At 37.0% G+C, this 18,417-nt stretch overlaps 3 protein-coding genes across 7 annotated transcripts; 1 reads left to right on the top strand and 2 right to left on the bottom strand.

Moving 5' to 3' along the window:
• Positions 1 to 4,804: 4,804 nt before the first annotated feature.
• Positions 4,805 to 8,656, bottom strand: LOC133877169 (scarecrow-like protein 34). 5 transcript variants are annotated; one of them, XM_062315414.1, is made up of 2 exons: positions 5,578 to 8,409; positions 4,805 to 4,825 (listed from the first exon to the last, which is right to left on the bottom strand). In XM_062315414.1, the coding sequence occupies exon 1, from the start codon at positions 7,971 to 7,973 to the stop codon at positions 5,628 to 5,630; it is 2,346 nt and encodes a 781-aa protein (XP_062171398.1). In that variant the 5' UTR covers positions 7,974 to 8,409; the 3' UTR covers positions 4,805 to 4,825; positions 5,578 to 5,627. The 5 variants fall into 5 exon arrangements, 4 of the variants coding, with proteins under 4 accessions (XP_062171398.1, XP_062171395.1, XP_062171397.1 ...); XR_009901672.1 differs by lacking the exon at positions 4,805 to 4,825 and adding an exon at positions 4,961 to 5,368 and having other exon boundaries at positions 8,153 to 8,656; XM_062315411.1 differs by lacking the exon at positions 4,805 to 4,825 and adding an exon at positions 4,961 to 5,368.
• Positions 8,657 to 9,392: 736 nt separating this feature from the next.
• On the top strand, positions 9,393 to 10,474 carry LOC133876863 (uncharacterized). Its single transcript, XM_062315101.1, has 2 exons — positions 9,393 to 9,757; positions 10,349 to 10,474. Exons 1-2 carry the CDS (start codon positions 9,393 to 9,395, stop codon positions 10,398 to 10,400), a joined length of 417 nt encoding a protein of 138 aa, XP_062171085.1. The 3' UTR covers positions 10,401 to 10,474.
• Positions 10,475 to 13,441: 2,967 nt separating this feature from the next.
• LOC133877275 (scarecrow-like protein 33) lies at positions 13,442 to 16,583 on the bottom strand. Its single transcript, XM_062315515.1, has one exon. The coding sequence runs from the start codon at positions 16,084 to 16,086 to the stop codon at positions 13,741 to 13,743; it is 2,346 nt and encodes a 781-aa protein (XP_062171499.1). The 5' UTR covers positions 16,087 to 16,583; the 3' UTR covers positions 13,442 to 13,740.
• Between the last annotated feature and the right edge of the window lie 1,834 nt (positions 16,584 to 18,417).

Here is an 18,417-nt window from a genome sequence, read left to right as displayed (position 1 = left end):
TTTGGATTACACAAAAATATTTTGTTTCCTTTAGATTATACAACAAATCCTCCCATAATCAGGACTGAAGAATGAATTAATAGCAGAAAAAAAAAAAAAAAAAAAAAAAAAAAAGAAACAAAAATCCAACTATCACCAATGGAACCCATCTTCACCATTTTCATGCCCATCAGCATTTTGTGGTAGAACAAGACAGACAGAGAGAGAGGACCCCGACGTTGGCTCTGAGAATCATATGTGAGCCAATTGTGAATGTGAGGAAACTAATCAGAGAGAGATGGAGAGAACACAGACAGAGAAAGAGACGGAGTGGGCGGACTTCGTGTGTTTTCTTCAGAAGTCCCGGCGTGGTGAGGGCGGCGGCGTTCGGGCCTGGGCAGCGTTCGTGTGTTTTCTTCACCGCCCATTCAGTTTCTGTAATGGCAACGTCTGTGTATGAGTTGAAAAATATCGGGTGTTTTTATTCTATTTGGGTTTCTTGCTCAGTGCTTACGTGTCAACGTCTAATTCACAGGTAAAATGTTACTAATTTCTGCCATAACCTAATAAAAGTTATTCCCTTTATAATTAGCTTTTTTATGACTCTTCATCGTAAGTGTTTGTAACTTTTTCCAATTCTTTGTTCAATCAGAACAGGTATACCGATCGGTTTGGGATACCCGAACAAGTTAACCCCTATTTATTTTTCTGATCTGATGTATTGTCGTGATTTGAACAATTCATTTAAATTAAACAACTCAAATTGTATTGGACCAGATCTCAATCCCTCAATCCAATGCCAAGAGGACAGATGCCTTTTACCATGCTTTAATATAACCGGACCAAGTTTCACCATAATTGATCTCGACAGAAGAAAGCTCAAATTGGGACCGAATCTGCCATCGACCAATTATTCGATGCGGCTTTTAGCTAATTCGACTTTAAGGATCTTGAACTTCGAAACGTCTTAAATTAAGATATTTATTTTTCAAAACGTCTTAATAACAGGTCTTTTATTAAGATTTACTGTTAAATCCTGTCAAAATTTTCAAAATACCCCTGTATTTATTTTTTTAAAAAAAAATTAAAAATTCAAGTATAGGTATTTTTGTAAATTCCATTAAATTCTCACCGACACCTAAATCTTACCAATATATATATTTTTTTTCCTTTTAAAAAAATTATGGGTATTTTAAAAATTTTGATAGGATTTACCAATAAATTCTAATGGATGAACTGTTATTGATAAGTTTTGAAAAATAAATACCCTAATTTAAGACATTTTGAAATTCAAATACCTTAAATAAAAAAAAGACGATAATTTGAAACTCTTAAACTAGAGTTCTCCCTTTTTGCTCTTTTTTAAACCGGGAATAAGACTAGGCATACAGTGACTATGGTAACTAGCAACGACAGTCAAGTACTTAGGACTGGTCGTTTGGTAGGTATTAACTACCAGTCCTTTCTACAAAACAAATACGGTCCGTCGTTCAATACTACCAGGCTGTCCTTTACTTATTAACAAAAACATGAGTGGTGTACGTTTCGTGAGGCAGAATTAGTGAGCAGTGGGGTAAGCAACCTTGGCACTCAATCCAAACCCAGCCAATTGTTTGGCACCATACTCTGTTTTTCTTCCATATATTTTGTTTGTAAATTTGAAGCAACCTCCTAGGAACGACTTTGAACAAATTTTTTACCAATCACAACGTAATTTATGTAGACCAAACTATTCTTCTGCAGATACGGGGATTTGACCATTACTTAGTGATGTCATCAGAAGTCACTTTTTGAATAAAAAAAATTATTTTTTTATTCAAAAAGCCGGTTGGGGGACGGTAAAACGTCTCTAGCCAATCACTACTCAGTCCATATGAATAGGCACACAAGAACCGAAAAGACGTCGTGTGTAGGGTATTTGACCTATGCTACTTGGACCCCTAACGCTTCTTTATTCTTGAGGGCTAAGGGATGTTGGCACAACAGAGTGTGGGCTACAAAATTAAATCAGTTATCTCTAGGACTCCCCTCCCTAACCAACCAAGCACGAGAAATGACTCTTTAAAGATAAAGGAAGGAATGAGCTCACCCACAAAGAACACACCGTTCTATTAAAGAATTTTTAAAATTATTATGTAAATATATTTAGTTTGTGGTTTGGCAATGTTTTAAATAAAAAGTTTAAAGAGCTTTGAAATAAGAGAGTCCTACGTGAAGAAACTAAAAAAAAAGGGGGGGTGGGGGTCAAATTGGCCTTTATAAGGCATTACACACACCAAGCAATTACTTGGGTGTATGCGGTTGTCTGTAGGGCGCCTTGATGGCACTAGTGGTAGTGGGTTGTAGCGCTCTAATAGCGGAGTGCACTTGGCTTGGATCAATCATATCATGGCCATTCTTTTTTAGACGGTCATGATCATATGATTTGGTTGTTTGATCTAAAACATAAGAAATTGTAATGTAGATCGAATAGTTGGATTCACTGGACAGTTAATAACATCAACTATAAGATTAAATTAAATTTAATCTAACAGTTGAGATTAAGTGATCCTTACTAACAATTACAATGTAAAGATTATAATTAAATAACTATTAGTAACAATTTCATCTAACGGTCAAAATAAGGTGTCCGTTAAGATTTGATGGTAAGATTTTAATGATTGTTAGAATTGCAATTTATTACTGTTAAGTGCATGATAGTGAACAAACATTAGAAATTGTTCTTTTAACACTATAAATAGTGTGTGGTTTTAAACAGACATTAAAAACTGTTATTTTAACATTATAAATAGTGCATATAGTGAACAGACATTAAAAATTGATGTTTTAACACTATAAATAGTCCAATGCATACCAATTTTAACAAGTCACTGCAAATCACATTCAAATATTAGAAACCATAAGCTATGAATACTAATCTACACACGAAAAACCCTAATCAAGTGGTTGAAACCCTAACCCGTAATTAAAACTCTAATTATCGATTCTCCAGTGTCATCGATCATTTATTCGTTGAGGGTCGATCGTTCGCTTTCGAGGGTCGAACGTTCGTTCCCTTGGGTCTAGAACTAAAAACTCCAAAATTAACCTTAGATCTCATTTGCATTATGCGGCCCCACGTGGCCAGGGGCGGAGGGAGGGGGGGGGGGGGGGGGGGGGGGGTCGAGAGGGGGCAAGTGCCCCCCCCTCACTTCTCAAAAATTCTTCTTATTCCCAGTAAAATTCTCCCAGATATTATGGTTGCCCACCCTCAACCACGCATCAGAGGCAAATATTTTCTCAGAGGACTCCGATAACTTACCACTCACTTGCGTCGACATGATTCTATTTCCATCATCGTCCCTGTTTGAGTTTCAGGTGTTTAGGTTATTTTTAGGTCAGACGAAGTTGAAGAAGGTGAAGACAACCACAAAACGCGCAGTTTAACTAATGTCTTATGTTGTCTAAAACAATGCAAAAACGAATCGTTTAACTAAAGTTTTGAAGCATTAAAAAACAAAAAAGTATGCTACACATAAGTGACACCGTTTAGAGAGGGAAAACAAAAGAAGCAGGAAGGGTAGGAAGAGTACTTTGCAAATGTCTCTTGCATATTATATTTATTGTCTTTCTGTTACACATACGTGTGTTTATGTCTTGAACTTTATGCCTTTAACAAGTTCTTGCTTTTTCAAGATTGGCACTTTCTTTCTCTGTATTTAATTTTTTGGATCAAATTTTGTTCATTTAACTCTGGGTTGCTGAAATTTGTGCTTAACCATGTATTATTATTATTATTATTTCTTTAAAAAAAATAAAACTTAAAACTATGTATGCTGCCTAATTGATATGTTTCATGCATTATATTTTAGGGATTTTTTGGATTGTTAGAACATGAAACTTGCATCTTTGTTGCAACCGGCCACCCCTTTTCTTTTTGTAACTTTTTTTTTTTTTTTGACAAAAAAATAATTTTTTAAGCTTTATTTATTTATTTATTTTTTTTTTTAATTCTGATCAACACGTGTCATTATTTTATTGGCACTAACTTTACGTCTATCGAAATTTGTCAAAATTTTTAATGAAATTTAACTCTAGGGATCGATTTGTAAATTAAACTAACCATATGAATTTCTGAATTAATTTTGATACTAGAGTGAGCGATTTGTAATTTAGGCTAACTATAAAGACCAATTGTGTCATTTTTCTTAAAAAAAATATTTTGACCGCCCTAAACTAAAATCTTGGCTCCGCCACTGCACGTGGCGCATCCTCTGCCGCAACCTCACCTCTGAGATCCTCCACCCTTCACGAGTCAAGATCTTGTTGGTCTTCATGTGCTTCAGGAACAATCTTTTGAGACCCAGATAAAAGAAATAGAAGATGTCAAGTGTGGAAGACTGCTGCGATGGGAGCTGGGTGCAGACCGTGCAGTTGAACAGCCAAGTGTTTGGGTTGGGTATAGTGGTGATTTTATGGCTTGTAGCTTGCGGTTCAGTAGAGGGAGAGAGACCGAAGACTAGAGAGAGAAATAATAAAACAATAAATTTTTTTTTTTTAAAAAAATAATATTAAATAAAATAGAGAATTTGTTTGACTGTGTATAGAAAAAAGAAAGAAGAAGCAGTAGTCAATGTAGAAATCTGTATTTTTCATTAGCTATTTTGGCTATCATTGTTGGAGATGCTATGAGACAATCACAAGGGAAATATTGTAGGAAAAACATGTTTGTTAGTATGCTAAGAAAATTTGAAAGGGACTTGGCGGTAGCATTGGCAGATTTAGAATGGTGATAATCTATTTGTAAGGGGAAAATGGTGATGTCATGATTGGTGGAGGCAGAGGTGGCTAGAACATTCTTCCTTCTCTGAAGAATCCAGCATGCATGGTTCAATAACAACAAACATGCATTAGCCAATCATACATTTTTAAGATCACCAAGTAAGATTCTGTTCTAGTGCATTACCAATATCCAGATCAACAAACCAGAAGAGAAATGCAATATCATGAAATTCTGAAATTTTACCTTCTTTTAGTACATCTGAAGAAACAAACACAACTTCCAGCTAAATGCACAAAGAAGAAGGGCAAAGCCCTCCTATAACATCCAGTAATGTGGAAACAAACATATTTACAACAATTGTCCCAACAAGCAGTAGAGTTTTAGGGTCATTACAGCGTCTTCAACAGTATTTGCAGTTTGTTCCAAGTCTTTGTCCTGTCCATAGTTCTACCACCATTTCCAATTACAAGACACCTCATCCTAGGATCAACAAGTCTTCAACCATCATCAATATGGAAGTCTAAGAATCAATATAACATGCATCAAACATCTGATGACGAGTGCGTGATTATAATCAAGAAAATTCCCTATGCTTCTTCTCAAAAAGGCCGCTTTACCAGAAGCAATCTTGAACATGATACCCACAAAGTTAGCTTCTCTACTTGTTGATTTAACAAAACTGGGATCCCTAAGCAGAATCATGATATTCTAATAACACTAGTAGAAAGTTCAAGAAGATAAGCATACATAGAAACGTTTATAATATACCTGCAGCTGCACGTACAAAAGAGAGAAAAACATAGAAAATTGAAAAGGTCCAATAGTTTGCACAGTACCTCGAGTATACTTGCCGGCTATGCCCACAATTATGAGTTTTCACAAAATCCTAATTCGGCACCCAACAAGAGGAAGCATAGAGAATACGGCCCTTCCATCCCTGAAGCATCCAGTGGTTGTCTTCATCAAGTACAAAATCCTTGTGGTACCATTCCTTCATCTTAGACCTGAAAATGCTCATCAGCTCTCCGTCCAATGGGAGCTGCCTGAAACCAGACCTTATAGTCCGAACCTGCCACTGCTTGCAAGTCTCAGGCCTCTCCACCCTCTGTAAGCCCTCACATGCTAAAATATTCATACACTCCCTCCCAAGGAACTCTCTCTCAAACAACAACCTCTGTTGGTTCTCACGGGGTAAAGTAACATCAAAAATGTCAAACAATGAAGAGAAGTGATAGAGTGCTTCTCTGAACCGGGTGACAAAGAAGGGGGCATTGTAGGATCCATTAACAATAGCATGGACAAAAACATCGGGATTTATCCTCTTGATTAAATTCAAAACCGCATTCCTCGGACTAGTCTCTTCAACTGTCTCATCAAGTAGGTTCTTAAACCGATACATACAATTCACAGCAAGCATCTCATTCCTATCAATCTTGAGCTCCTCAATTTGGATAGTCTCCCAGTTCTGTGATGCTAGAACATGGTACTCAAAAGGAACATTAAACCGCTCACAATACTTAGCCAAGCGTTGACCAGTCTCCTCAATACTCTCTGTTGGACGGAATCCGGGTTGGGGAAACTCTATCCCTGTAATACGTAGCTTGGGAGGTCCTCCTATTCTTTTTGAGAGCTTATGGATCAGAAGTGGCCAATGGAAACCATATCCGATACCAAAGTCTATAATATGAAGACTTGTTGCTTTCTCTGCTACTTTAAGAATCATTTTGTTAGCAAAGAATAGCGACATCCTCTTGAAAGGGGAGGATGAAAGATGAACAGCATAAGATTTCAATTTTTCAGAAGTTGAGATCCCTTTGGAAATTAAGGAACCATAAAACATTTGAGTTCCAGTGCCAGTGCCAGCCAAGCGTGCCTCAAGGCCATTAGCAAAGAAATGGGCCAACCTCTGAGACCCATCACCGTAAGGAGAAGAGTGCTGCCTAATCTGCTTCAGTAACTCATTTGCAGTTCTGTTGTCACCTGTTGAGACAGCTTGTGCACATAGAATCAAAAGCATCCTCAAATCAACCGTTTCCTTCTTTTTGCCCTGTTTCTTAGAACGACTCTTCCCACCATTAGCTCCTTGCGGCTGCCCATTTGGCTGCGATGCCTTGCTTGCTTCATTCTGCTCAGCTTCATTGTTATTGTTACCGCATAGCAGAGAAAGTGCTTCAGTGGAAAGCAACACCTCATCAAACATATCTGTTAATTCACTCTCTTCCACATAAACAGCAGACTGCTTGTTACTCCTCCCTTCTTCTACTTCTACATCTACATCTTCCCTCTCATGATTCTTCCTTCCCCTCAACCCATCCGGTGAAATCTCTCTCTCACCCTTCTCCACCTTTTGATCCTCTCCCTTCAACTCTGGTGATACCATGCTAGTCCCCAAATCAATAACTAACTGATTGCCCCTAGGAAGGAACTTATTAGCTTCCTCTAACCCTCTTCTAAATTGCAACGCAGATTCACCATGAGTAAAAATATTCTGAGCCAAAAACTCCATGCCATCACCCATGTTAGTCACGCTGTTTGACTGATTGGCTAAAAACTGTGATCCATTAGTGGGCTGGAAAACATAGTCACCAGGATCAACAGCTTGTGAAATAGAGGACTTGTACTCCCCAACACCACTGACCCACTGTGGATCAGTGCTATTGCTAGTGCTAGAACTCGTACTAACACCATAATCACCACCACTGCTTGCAGAGAAAACATCATCGGGGCTCCCCAAGTTGAGATTGATATAAGTTGGTTCTTCCCGGTAAAGTTTGGGGGAAGGAGGGTTGTTCTGACTGAGAGCATCATAGAACGATTTCTCGGTGACTTGGAGACCCAAAGGGTCGTAAAACAGGCAGGGTTTGTCCTCTATGTTCTCTTCCGTAAGTATCTGGCTTATGAACTTGAGAACCGTATCCGAGAACTCACTGTCGCCCGATGACGAGTCTTCCCCCGGACTCGTACCCACGGACGGTGTGCTCATGGTATCTCCAGCCGACAGAGCATATGGCTCTGCTGCTGGGGCCACAGGTATCGGCGGAGCGAAATCAATGTGACCCAGGTCAGGTGAAAGCAATGAACTTTCAAGGAATCTAAGGTCCGGGGAGGGCAAATTGAATTCGTTTTCGTTTAAAAGATCTGGGTATTGATTGGAATTGGGTGAAAATGCATGGTCATCTTCGATCAAGACATCGTTTATGAAATCAGGCAACCCAGAAAACGTAGGATCCATAACTATTTATAGTATCAAACTAAGGAGCTGAATGACAGACCAAATCAATTAAAGACTAGGATATATCTATAAGATAGATGTGAACATGCTAGTGACAAAAGGAAAAGGAAAAGAAAAGGTTTAAAGTTGAAGAACCTCAGATATCCATCGGTTTCTCCTCGAGAAGCAAACAGGTTTACCTGAGGAGTAGCAGAGAACTCTCAGAAAGAGGGAACTGAAACTGATGAGATTACTGATAGGGGCACTCAGCTCTGTCCGAGGCATTTCTCATCTTCTGTATGCGGCTTGCCTTTTATAAACGATACTCGGAGTAGATTTCAAAACTTTATTATCCTAAAGAAGTTGAAAGCTCAATTATTATGTTTAAATTCATTAGATAAAATAATAAGTGCTAAAATATGAAGAACCATAGAGGCATGAGGCCTGATATAACCGTCCCTGGCAGCCTCTTTTAAATAAAAAAATTTGATTTTAATCAAACCCTAGAGGCATAGAATATGGAAAAATGCTTGACGGGATACACCCATCCGTCCTCATCACCTATTTATAATAAAAAAATATTCTTTGAGGAAGTTTCAAAGAAAGCTGGGGGTGACGGCATGAAGAAGGAGTCAAACTCTGAGAGGCATTGAGATTTGCACATGTCTGCATGATTCGATTTCCTTATTGGTCTCCATATAATTTCAAGTGTTTTGACTGACTTAAACTACTCCCCTCTTAATAATTGAGTGCAGCTCAAGAAAAAACAATGATAAGGTTACTCTTCCAACTAATTTACTTGATTAATTGTATAAAATAATTGTGATAAATGTTTTGACCGACTTAACTACTCCCCTTCTTCATCATTGCGTGCAGCCCAAGAAGAGGTCGGGTGGCTCCATGGAGCATGTTTGGTTGCTGTTTTGAAAACAGGTTCAAAACGGCAAAACAGGTTTTATTATTGTAGCTAAGCGTTTGGCTACTTGTTTTGAACATAAAATGGATAATTACACTTAATCCTCTGATTTATCCACGGTGTGGCGATTTACCCCCCAATGTACCAAAATTGGTACATGACCCCTCCGAACTTGCCAACGTGTGACAAAATCAACATTCCGTCTAATCGACCGTTCGTTTGAACGGAAAATCGGCCACGTGCAAGTCACGTGACTTGGAAAGGGTCTCTGTCTTAAACGGTCACGTGACTTGCACGTGACTGATTTTCCGTCCAAACGAATGGTCGATTGGACGGAAGGTTGATTTTATCATACGTTGGCAAGTTTGGGGAGGTCATGTACCAATTTTGGTACATTGGAAGGTAAATCGCCACACCGTAGATAAATCAGGAGGGTTAAGTGTAATTATCCCAAAATAAAAACACCGCAAAACACGAAAATTGAAAACAAGTTGGACTTGTTTTCAAAAACAGTTCTCATTTGGATGTTTGCGGAACAACTAAACGCGCCTTATTTTAAGTGCACAGTAACGAGGGAAGAAGTGTTGATCTGGGGTTCGATTCGTGGGAATGATGAGGTAATTGAAGCTCAAATCCAGCGAGACAAGCTGCGAACAATTGTGCAAACTCGCGGGAATCGACCCAGTAAACATAGCTCTTCCCAGGGGGAATTTCGCCGGAACGGGAACTGGTTGCTGGAGATGTTCAAGAAGGCGTGGTGGTCGCACAAGGAGAGGGCGCCGGCAACGTCCCCCGAGAACTTGTTGGCAGAGATGTCGAGGTGCTCCAAAGCCAAGCAATTGCCGAAAGAGGGAATAGCCACAGAGAAATTGTTGGACAATTGTTGGAGGTGAGGTCCACCACTTGTGATTTCCCTTCCGTCACTGTCTTTCTTTTCTTTTTTTCTTTGTCGTTTCATTTAATGGGTTTTGTAGGTGAGAAATCTGATTCTTCGAATTTATGGGATAGTTTGTTGGTAATTGGGTACTGGGTCTCATAGGGATTATTACATTGTTCCATTTCTTTGGGTTAGTAAGACCACAGCTCATTACAAATTATTCCTTGACTATCGCATTGGGATAATTGGATGTTCATCATGTTCTAGAGATGGTATTTATTTTTTGTTAGTTTGAAGAAATTAGATGTATTCATAGGAGGAAGATGGGGACGGGACATTGTGGAAGTTGGACTTGAGGTTGTAGAATCTGTAGTTGACATGTGAAAGGGTAGGGAAGGTGTTTGAAAAAAAACCTCAATGAAACAGATGAAGAAAATAGAGGACGGCTAGTCGTATAACTATGATACCATACTGAATTTTGAAACAATGATTGGATTGTTTTCCCGTGTGTTTTGGGATCTCTTTAAGTATTGATATTTATAGAAAGCTATCCTTCTGATTTTTAAAAGTGGACTGATTTTTATATTGTCTTTTGACTGTTAGATGTTGTGAAGGCCTGGAAAAATTGTGTTGGGCTATATTCAGGAAATTGTGATGAAATTGATCGGTTAGATACCTTATGGAGAGCATGATAAGGAAGATGAAGAACCATATACAATTGATAACATATTTGATGGTGATGAGAAGCTACATAATGGAGATATAGAGGGTGAAAATATGGTTGACATTGGAGTTGAGGTACACGTTGAAGATAATGAATCCCCACGATGGACAAGTTAATGTTTCTGGACGATGGCATCCAAATAAGAGACATTGTATGCGACATGAAGTTTTATTTTGTGTTTTGGCATGATTTCTACAGTCTGATTCATCAAGTTGTATGTGAGATATTGTAATCCCCTACCATGTAAATTGTGTATCTACACTTAAAGCTTCCTTATGAAATGTTTGGAGTATGATATTAGGCAGAAAATCTGTTGTTTTATTATTAAATATTGGAGTCATAAACTCGTAGGGACCAAGGTTTTTGTATCAAAACTGTTAGAAAAAAAAGTAGACTTTACTTTTATTGCTTGGTCTGATTTCTTTCTAAGTAGAAACTATTTTGAAAACAGTTGTCCAAACACCTTTACCATTGTTTTATGTTTTTAAAACTGTTTTCGAAAACAGTTTGCTTAACGCTTTTTCAACGAAAAAACAACAGAAAACGGTTTTCAGTTTTTGTATTTGAAAACAGTTCCTAGAAACAAAAACAAAAACTAATTTGCCAAACAGGCTTCATATATTTTGGGGCTTTAGACAAGAAGTTTAAGTGTAATTTTTTATTTAAAATTAAATATTATTTAATTTAAAATTATATTTTTATTTACAATTTATTCTTTTTACTTTTTGGGATGTAAAATTACTTATTAAGTTTTTTTATTTGAGTTTTTTTAACATTTTCTTTTTATTTTTAATTTTTTTTATAGGAACATTTCCTTTTTAATTGATAATATAGCTAATTCATTTGAGCATAACTTCTATACGGTTGTGGCATAAACAAAGCATTTTCTGCCCTCCAATGAAATACTGACACGTCAGCCTAAAACAAAAAAAAAAAAACAAAATAATTTCAAAACACTGGATTTGGTCTCTAGTGTTTACATTTGCTACGAAAAAAAACACTGGAATGTCTCTCTTTTTCGTGGAGGTCGTTGCCCAGACGCCCAAGGCCACTGCCCAGACGAACGCCACCGCCCACGCCGAGAGCTTTGAGAATCACTTTCTAAAGTGCGCATTTTCTGTTCAAATCGCGCCCGTATGGTTAAAATTAGAAGTGGGTCTTGGGTTTCAAGGGTCACCAAGGCATTTTTGCCTGGACTTTTCATTCTCCAATTACTTTTGTTTCCAAAAATTGGTGTTTGATCCAACATGTGAAGTGGGTTTTGCTTGTTTCACGCTGTAAGCCCCAAAAAGTCCCTGATTTACATTATTTTGATGACTTGTTTAATGAACTGTTGTCTTTCCTTTGATGGGTCGAGACATTGGTCCATAAATAGTGTATTTTTTTCTTTTTTACAAAGAAAGATATGAAGATTTAATCAGAGAGGGAGAAACGGACGTTCTAAGGAAGCGGCGTCTGGGCAATGGGTATGGGAACAATGGTGGCTGTGCGAAGGAGAGTGAGGTTCAGGGTGTTTTTTCGTAGCAAATGTTAACACTAAGAGACTAGATCCAGTGTTTTGAAACTATTTAGTTTTTTTGTTTTAGGCTGACGTGTCAGCGTTTCGTTGGAGGGTAGAAAATACCTTGTTTATGCCACAACCGTATAGAAGTTGCTCTCAATTCATTTAATCTTTTTTGTGACATTGTTGATCTTAAGTAGGTTTTTATTAATTTTAATTTTGAAAAACTTCTCTCTGCAGAAGCAACTATAACATGTATTGTCAATAAAATTTTACAAGCGATACTTGCATTAGGAAAAGAATCAAGTCTTTTTATATAATTTTTTTTTTTTTTTTTTTTACCTCAAGACTTTTTATATAATTTAATGTGTCAATTGGAGCACTTTCTTTTATTTGTAAAATTTATGTTAAAACTTTTAGTTCTAAAAATAAAAATTTTTGGAATGATTTTAAGGAATTAAATAGTAAGTTATTGGAAAATAATAAAAATGGAGAAGAATAGAGAAATTCCAATTCGAATAAGACTTAAATATGGAAATTGAGATAAAAATAAAAAAATAAAAATAAAAACTTATAAAGAGAAGCATTTTTTGTAGGATCCTATAAAGAGTAAGATTTGAAATGGAAGCTTAGAGTCTTTCCATCTTCTTAGCTTTTTTTTTTTTTTTTTCATTGTATTTTGTCTTTTTTTTTTTTTTTTTTTTTTTGATATGTCCACACAAGAGGGTGAAGGGGGAATTCGAACTAGTGATATCCACTTCATGAGGCGTGATCCCCAGCCGATTGAGCTACCCCTTGGGAACTATTGTATTTTGTCTTTGAACGTTGAACTTAACTTAAGGCCTTCAATTTTGGTAATTAAGGTCTTCATAACTTTTGAGACTTTCCATATCTTCTAAGCATTTATTTTATTTTATTTTTTATTTTTCATTCTATTTTGTCTTTGAATGTTAGACTTAACTAAGGTCTTCAATTTTGGTAATTGAAGGCCTTCATGACTTTTGAAACTTTCCATATCTTCTAAGCATTTTTTTTTTTTATTATTATTTTTTCAATCTATTTTGTTTTTAAACATTGGATTTAACTTAAGACATTCATGACTTTTGAGATTTTCTATATCTTCGTAGCTTTTCTTTTTTTCTTTTTTCATTGTATTTTGTCTTTGAAGTTGGACGTAACTTAAGGCCTTCAATTTTGGTAATTAAGGCCTTCATGACTTTTAAGACTTTCCATATCTTCTTAGCAATTACTTTATTTTATTTTTTCATTCTATTTTATCTTTGAACATTGGACTTAACTTAAGGCCTTCAATTTTGGTAATTAAAGCCTTCATGACTTTTGAGACTTACTATATCTTCAATTTTAACAAAACGATGTTCCCCTTCTATATGGAAGAGTCTAAGAATCAAGATAACATGTATCAAACATCTGATGACGAGTGCGTGATTATAATCAAGAAAATTCCCTACGCTTCTTCTCAAAAAGGCCGCTTTACCAGAAGCAATCTTGAACATGATACCCACAAAGTTAGCTTCTCTACTTGTTGGTTTAACAAAACTGGGATCCCTAAGCAGAATCATGATATTATAATAACACTAGTAGAAAGTTCAAGAAGATAAGCATACATAGAAACGTTTATATATAATATACCTGCAGCTGCACGTACAAAAGAGAGAAAAACATTGAAAATTGAAAAGGTCCAATAGTTTGCACAGTACCTAAAGTATCCTTGCCGGCCATCCCCAAAATTAAATGAGTTTTCACAAAATCCTAATTCGGCACCCAACAAGAGGAAGCAAAGAGAATACGGCCCTTCCATCCCTGAAGCATCCAGTGGTTGTCTTCATAAAGCACAAAATCCTTGTGGTACCATTCCTTTATCTTAGACCTGAAAATGCTCACCAGCTCTCCATCCAATGGGAGCTGCCTGAAACCAGACCTTATAGTCCGGACCTGCCACTGCTTGCAAGACTCAGGCCTCTCAACCCTCTGTAAGCCCTCACATGCTAAAATATTCATACACTCCCTCCCAAGGAACTCTCTCTCAAACATCAACCTCTGTTGGTTCTCACGGGGTAAAGTAACATCCAACATGTCAAACAATGAAGAGAAGTGATAGAGTGCTTCTCTGAACCGGGTGACAAAGAAGGGGGCATTGTAGGCTCCATTAACAATAGAATGGACAAAAACATCGGGATTTATCCTCCTGATTAAATTCAAAACCGCATTCCGCGGACTGGTCTCTTCAACTGTCTCATCAAGTAGGTTCTTAAACCGATACGTACAGTTCACAGCAAGCATCTCGTTCCTATCAATCTTGAGCTCCTCAATTTGGATAGTCTCCCAGTTCTGTGATGCTAGAACATGGTACTCAAAAGGAACATTAAATCGCTCACAATACTTAGCCAAGCGACGACCAGTCTCCTCAATATTCTCTGTTGAACGGAATCCGGGTTGGGGAAACTCTATCCCTGTAATACGTAGCTTGGGAGGTCCTCCTGTTCTTTTTGAGAGCTTCTGAATCAGAAGTGGCCAATCGAAACCATATCCGATACCGAAGTCTATAATATGAAGACTTGTTGCTTTCTCTGCTACTTTAAGAATCATTTTGTTAGAAAACAATAGCAACATCCTCTTGAAAGGGGAGGATGAAAGATGAACTGCGTAAGATTTCAATATTTCAGAAGTTGAGATCCCTTTGGAAATTAAGGAACTATAAAACATTTGAGTTCCAGTGCCAGTGCCAGCCAAGCGTGCCTCAAGGCCATTAGCAAAGTAATGGGCCAACCTCTGAGACCCATCACCATAAGGAGAAGAGTGCTGCCTAATCTGCTTCAGTTTCTCATTTGCATTTCTGTTGTCACCTGTCAAGACAGCTTGTGCACACAGAATCAAAAGCGTCCTCAAATCAACCGTTTCCTTCTTTTTGCCCTGTTTCTTAGAACGACTCTTCCCACCATTAGCTCCTTGCGGCTGCCCATTTGGCTGCGATGCCTTGCTTGCTTCATTCTGCACAGGTTCATTGTTATTGTTACCGCATAGCAGAGAAAGTGCTTCAGTGGAAAGCAACACCTCATCAAACATATCTGTTAATTCACTCTCTTCCACATAAACGGCAGACTGCTTGTTACTCCTCCCTTCTTCTACTTCTACATCTACATCTTCCCTCTCATGATTCTTCCTTCCCCTCAACCCATCCGGTGAAATCTCTCTCTCACCCTTCTCCACCTTTTGATCCTCTCCCTTCAACTCTGGTGATACCATGCTAGTCCCCAAATCAATAACTAACTGATTGCCCCTAGGGAGGAACTTACTAGCTTCCTCTAACCCTCTTCTAAATTGCAACGCAGATTCACCATGAGTAAAAATATTCTGAGCCAAAAACTCCATGCCATCACCCATGTTAGTCACGCTGTTTGACTGATTGGCTAAAAACTGGGAATCATTAGTGGGCTGGAAAACGTAGTCACCAGGATCAACAGCTTGTGAAAAAGTGGACTTGTACTCCCCAGCACCACTGACCCACTGTGGATCAGTGCTATTGCTAGTGCTAGAACTCGTACTAACACCATAATCACCACCACTGCTTGCAGAAAAAACATCATCGGTGCTCCCCAAGTTGAGATTGATATAAGTTGGTTCTTCCCGGTAAAGTTTGGGGGAAGGAGGGTAGTTCTGACCGAGAGCATCATAGAACGATTTTTCGGTGACGTGGAGACCCAAAGGGTCGTAAAACAGGCAGGGTTGGTCCTCTATGTTCTCTTCCATAAGTATCTGGCCAATGAACTTGAGAACTGTTTCCGAGAACTCACTGTCGCCCGATGACGAGTCTTCCCCCGGGCTCGTACCCACGGACGGTGTGCTCATGCTATCTCTAGCGGACAGAGCATATGGCTCTGCTGCTGGGGCCACAGATATCGGCGGAGCGAAATCAGTGTGACCCAGGTCAGGTGAAAGCAATGAACTTTCAAGGAATCTAAGGTCCGGGGAGGGCAAATTGAATTCGTATTCGTTTAAAAAATATGGGTATTGATTGGAATTGGGTGAAAATGCATGGTCGTCATCGACCAAGAAATCGTTTATGAAATGAGGCAACCCAGAAAACGAAGGATCCATAACTATTTATAGTATCAAACTAAGAAGCTGAATGCCAGACCAAATCAATTAAAGACTGGGATATATCTATAACTATTAGCTAGATAGATGTGAACATGCTAGTGACAAAAGGAAAAGGAAAAGAAAAGGTTTAAAGTTGAAGAACCTCAGATATCCATCGGTTTATCCGCGAGATGCAAACAGGTTTGCCTGAGAAGTAGCAGAGAACTCTCAGAAAGATGGAACTGAAACTGATGAGATTATTGATAGGGGCACTCAGCAGTCAGCTCTGTCCGAGGCATTTCTCATCTTCTGTATGCGGCTTGCATTTAATAAGCAATCCTCGGAGTAGATTTCAAAACTTTATTATCCTAAAGGTAAAGGTGTTGCAAGCTCAGTTTTATGTTTAAATTCAAGAGATAAAACAATAAGTGCTAAAATATGAAGAACCATAGAGGCATAGAGGAGGTTGATCCGAATGGGGACATTCAGGAAGTTTCAAAGAACGCTGGGGGGCGATGACATGAAGGACGGAGTCAAACTCTTGAGAGGCATTGGTCTCCATATAATTTCCACGTGTTTTGACTGACTTATTGGCAACCGAGTGGAATATTCCACTCGGATTTTTTCTAAAACCCGCCCACCCGTCCGAATACCCGAATTTGATCCGAATTTCGTTTGAATTTTAAGCTGACATTTTGTGTAATGGCTGGGCCCCACGCGCAGGACAAACTGTCTCCCAAAAAGCGCGTGGGTCCCACATATAAATAATAAAATAATACAAATTTAAATAAAAAAAAAAATAAAAGAAATTAATTAAAAACACAAGGGGTGGCTGCCGGTTGGCCGGGGGTGACCGCGCGGCCTCCCCCGGCCACTGGGGGTGGCTGCCCCTGCATCATTTTTTTTTTGTTTTTTAATTTTATTTTTATTTTTTTAAAAAAAAAAAATTATTTATTTATTTTTTAATTAAATAATCAATATATAATAAATTATTATTATTTAAATTATTATTTTACACAACTTTTCAAAATACCAATCATTATACACAACTTTTTAAACTTTCAATCATTTTTTACCATTAAAATATAATATTTTTCAATCTCAAAATTCAACATCCAAACACAATTTTTTACCTCGATATTTGTAAATAGAATTAAAATTCAATTTTAATTCTCAAAATTCAATACCCAAACGCACCATAACCACTCCCCTTCTCAATCATTGCGTGCAGCTCAAGAAAAAACAATTACTTGATTAATTGATTAATTGTATAAAATAATTGCGATAAATGTTTTGACTGACTTAACTACTCCCCTTCTTCATCATTGCGTGCAGCTTAAGAAGAGGTGATATATTTTGAGGCTTTAAGGGGAAAGTTTAAGTGAGATTTTTATTTAAAATTAAATATTATTTAATTTAATTTATTTTTTTCCTTTTTTGGGATGCAAAATTACTTATTAGGTTTTTATATTTGAGTTTTTTTTAACATTTTCTTTTTTATTTTTTATTTTTTTTTCTATAGGAACATTTCCTTTTTTTATTGATAATATAGCTAATTCATTTAATTTTTTTTGTGACATTGATGATTTTAGGTAGGTTTTTATTAATTTTACTTTTGAAAAACTTTTCTATGCAGAAGCAACTGTAACAGGTATTGTCAATAAAATTTTACAAGTGATACTTGCATTAGGAAAAGAATCAAGTCTTTTTATATAATTTTTTTTTTTTTTTTACCTCAAGTCTATTTATATAGATTAATGTGTCAATTGGAGCACTTTCTTCTATTTGTAAAATTTCTGTTAAAACTTTTAGTTCTGAAAATAAAAATTCCTGGAATGATTTTAAGGAATTGAATATTAAGTTATTGGAAAATAATGAAAATGGAGAAGAATAGAGAAATTCGAATGAGACTTGAATTGGGAAATTGAGATTAAAAAAAAAATGAAAACTTATAAAGAGTAGCATATTTTATAGGATCTTATAAAGAGTAGGATTTGAAATGGAAACTTAAAGTCTTTCCATCTTCTTAGCTTTTTTTTTTCATTGTATTTTGTCTTTGAACTTTTGACTTAACTTTAGACCTTCAATTTTGGTAATTAAGGTCTTCATGACTTTTGAGACTTTCCATATCTTCTAAGCATTTATTTTATTTTATTTTTTCATTTTATTTTGTCTTTAAACGTTGGACTTAATTTAATATCTTCAATTTTGGTAATTAAGGCCTCCATGACTTTTGAGACTTTCCAGATTTTCTTAGCAATTATTTTTTTATTTTTTTTATTCTATTTTGTTTTTGAACGTTGAACTTAACTTAAGGCCTTCATAACTTTTTAGATTTTCCATATCTTC

This window comes from Alnus glutinosa, chromosome 9, assembly GCF_958979055.1.
Source record: "Alnus glutinosa chromosome 9, dhAlnGlut1.1, whole genome shotgun sequence".
In the NCBI taxonomy this organism is placed as follows: domain Eukaryota; kingdom Viridiplantae; phylum Streptophyta; class Magnoliopsida; order Fagales; family Betulaceae; genus Alnus; species Alnus glutinosa.
This window is presented reverse-complemented; position numbering and strand designations above follow the sequence as displayed.

Bases quoted from the DNA above. Each gene is read 5' to 3' on its own strand.
- LOC133877169 (XM_062315414.1), bottom strand. From the start codon at position 7,973: ATGGATCCTACGTTTTCTGGGTTGCCTGATTTCATAAACGATGTCTTG.
- LOC133876863 (XM_062315101.1), top strand. From the start codon at position 9,393: ATGTTTGCGGAACAACTAAACGCGCCTTATTTTAAGTGCACAGTAACG. The intron at 9,758-10,348 runs GTGAGGTCCACC...TTTGACTGTTAG, and splicing joins TTGTTGGACAATTGTTGGAG to ATGTTGTGAAGGCCTGGAAA.
- LOC133877275 (XM_062315515.1), bottom strand. From the start codon at position 16,086: ATGGATCCTTCGTTTTCTGGGTTGCCTCATTTCATAAACGATTTCTTG.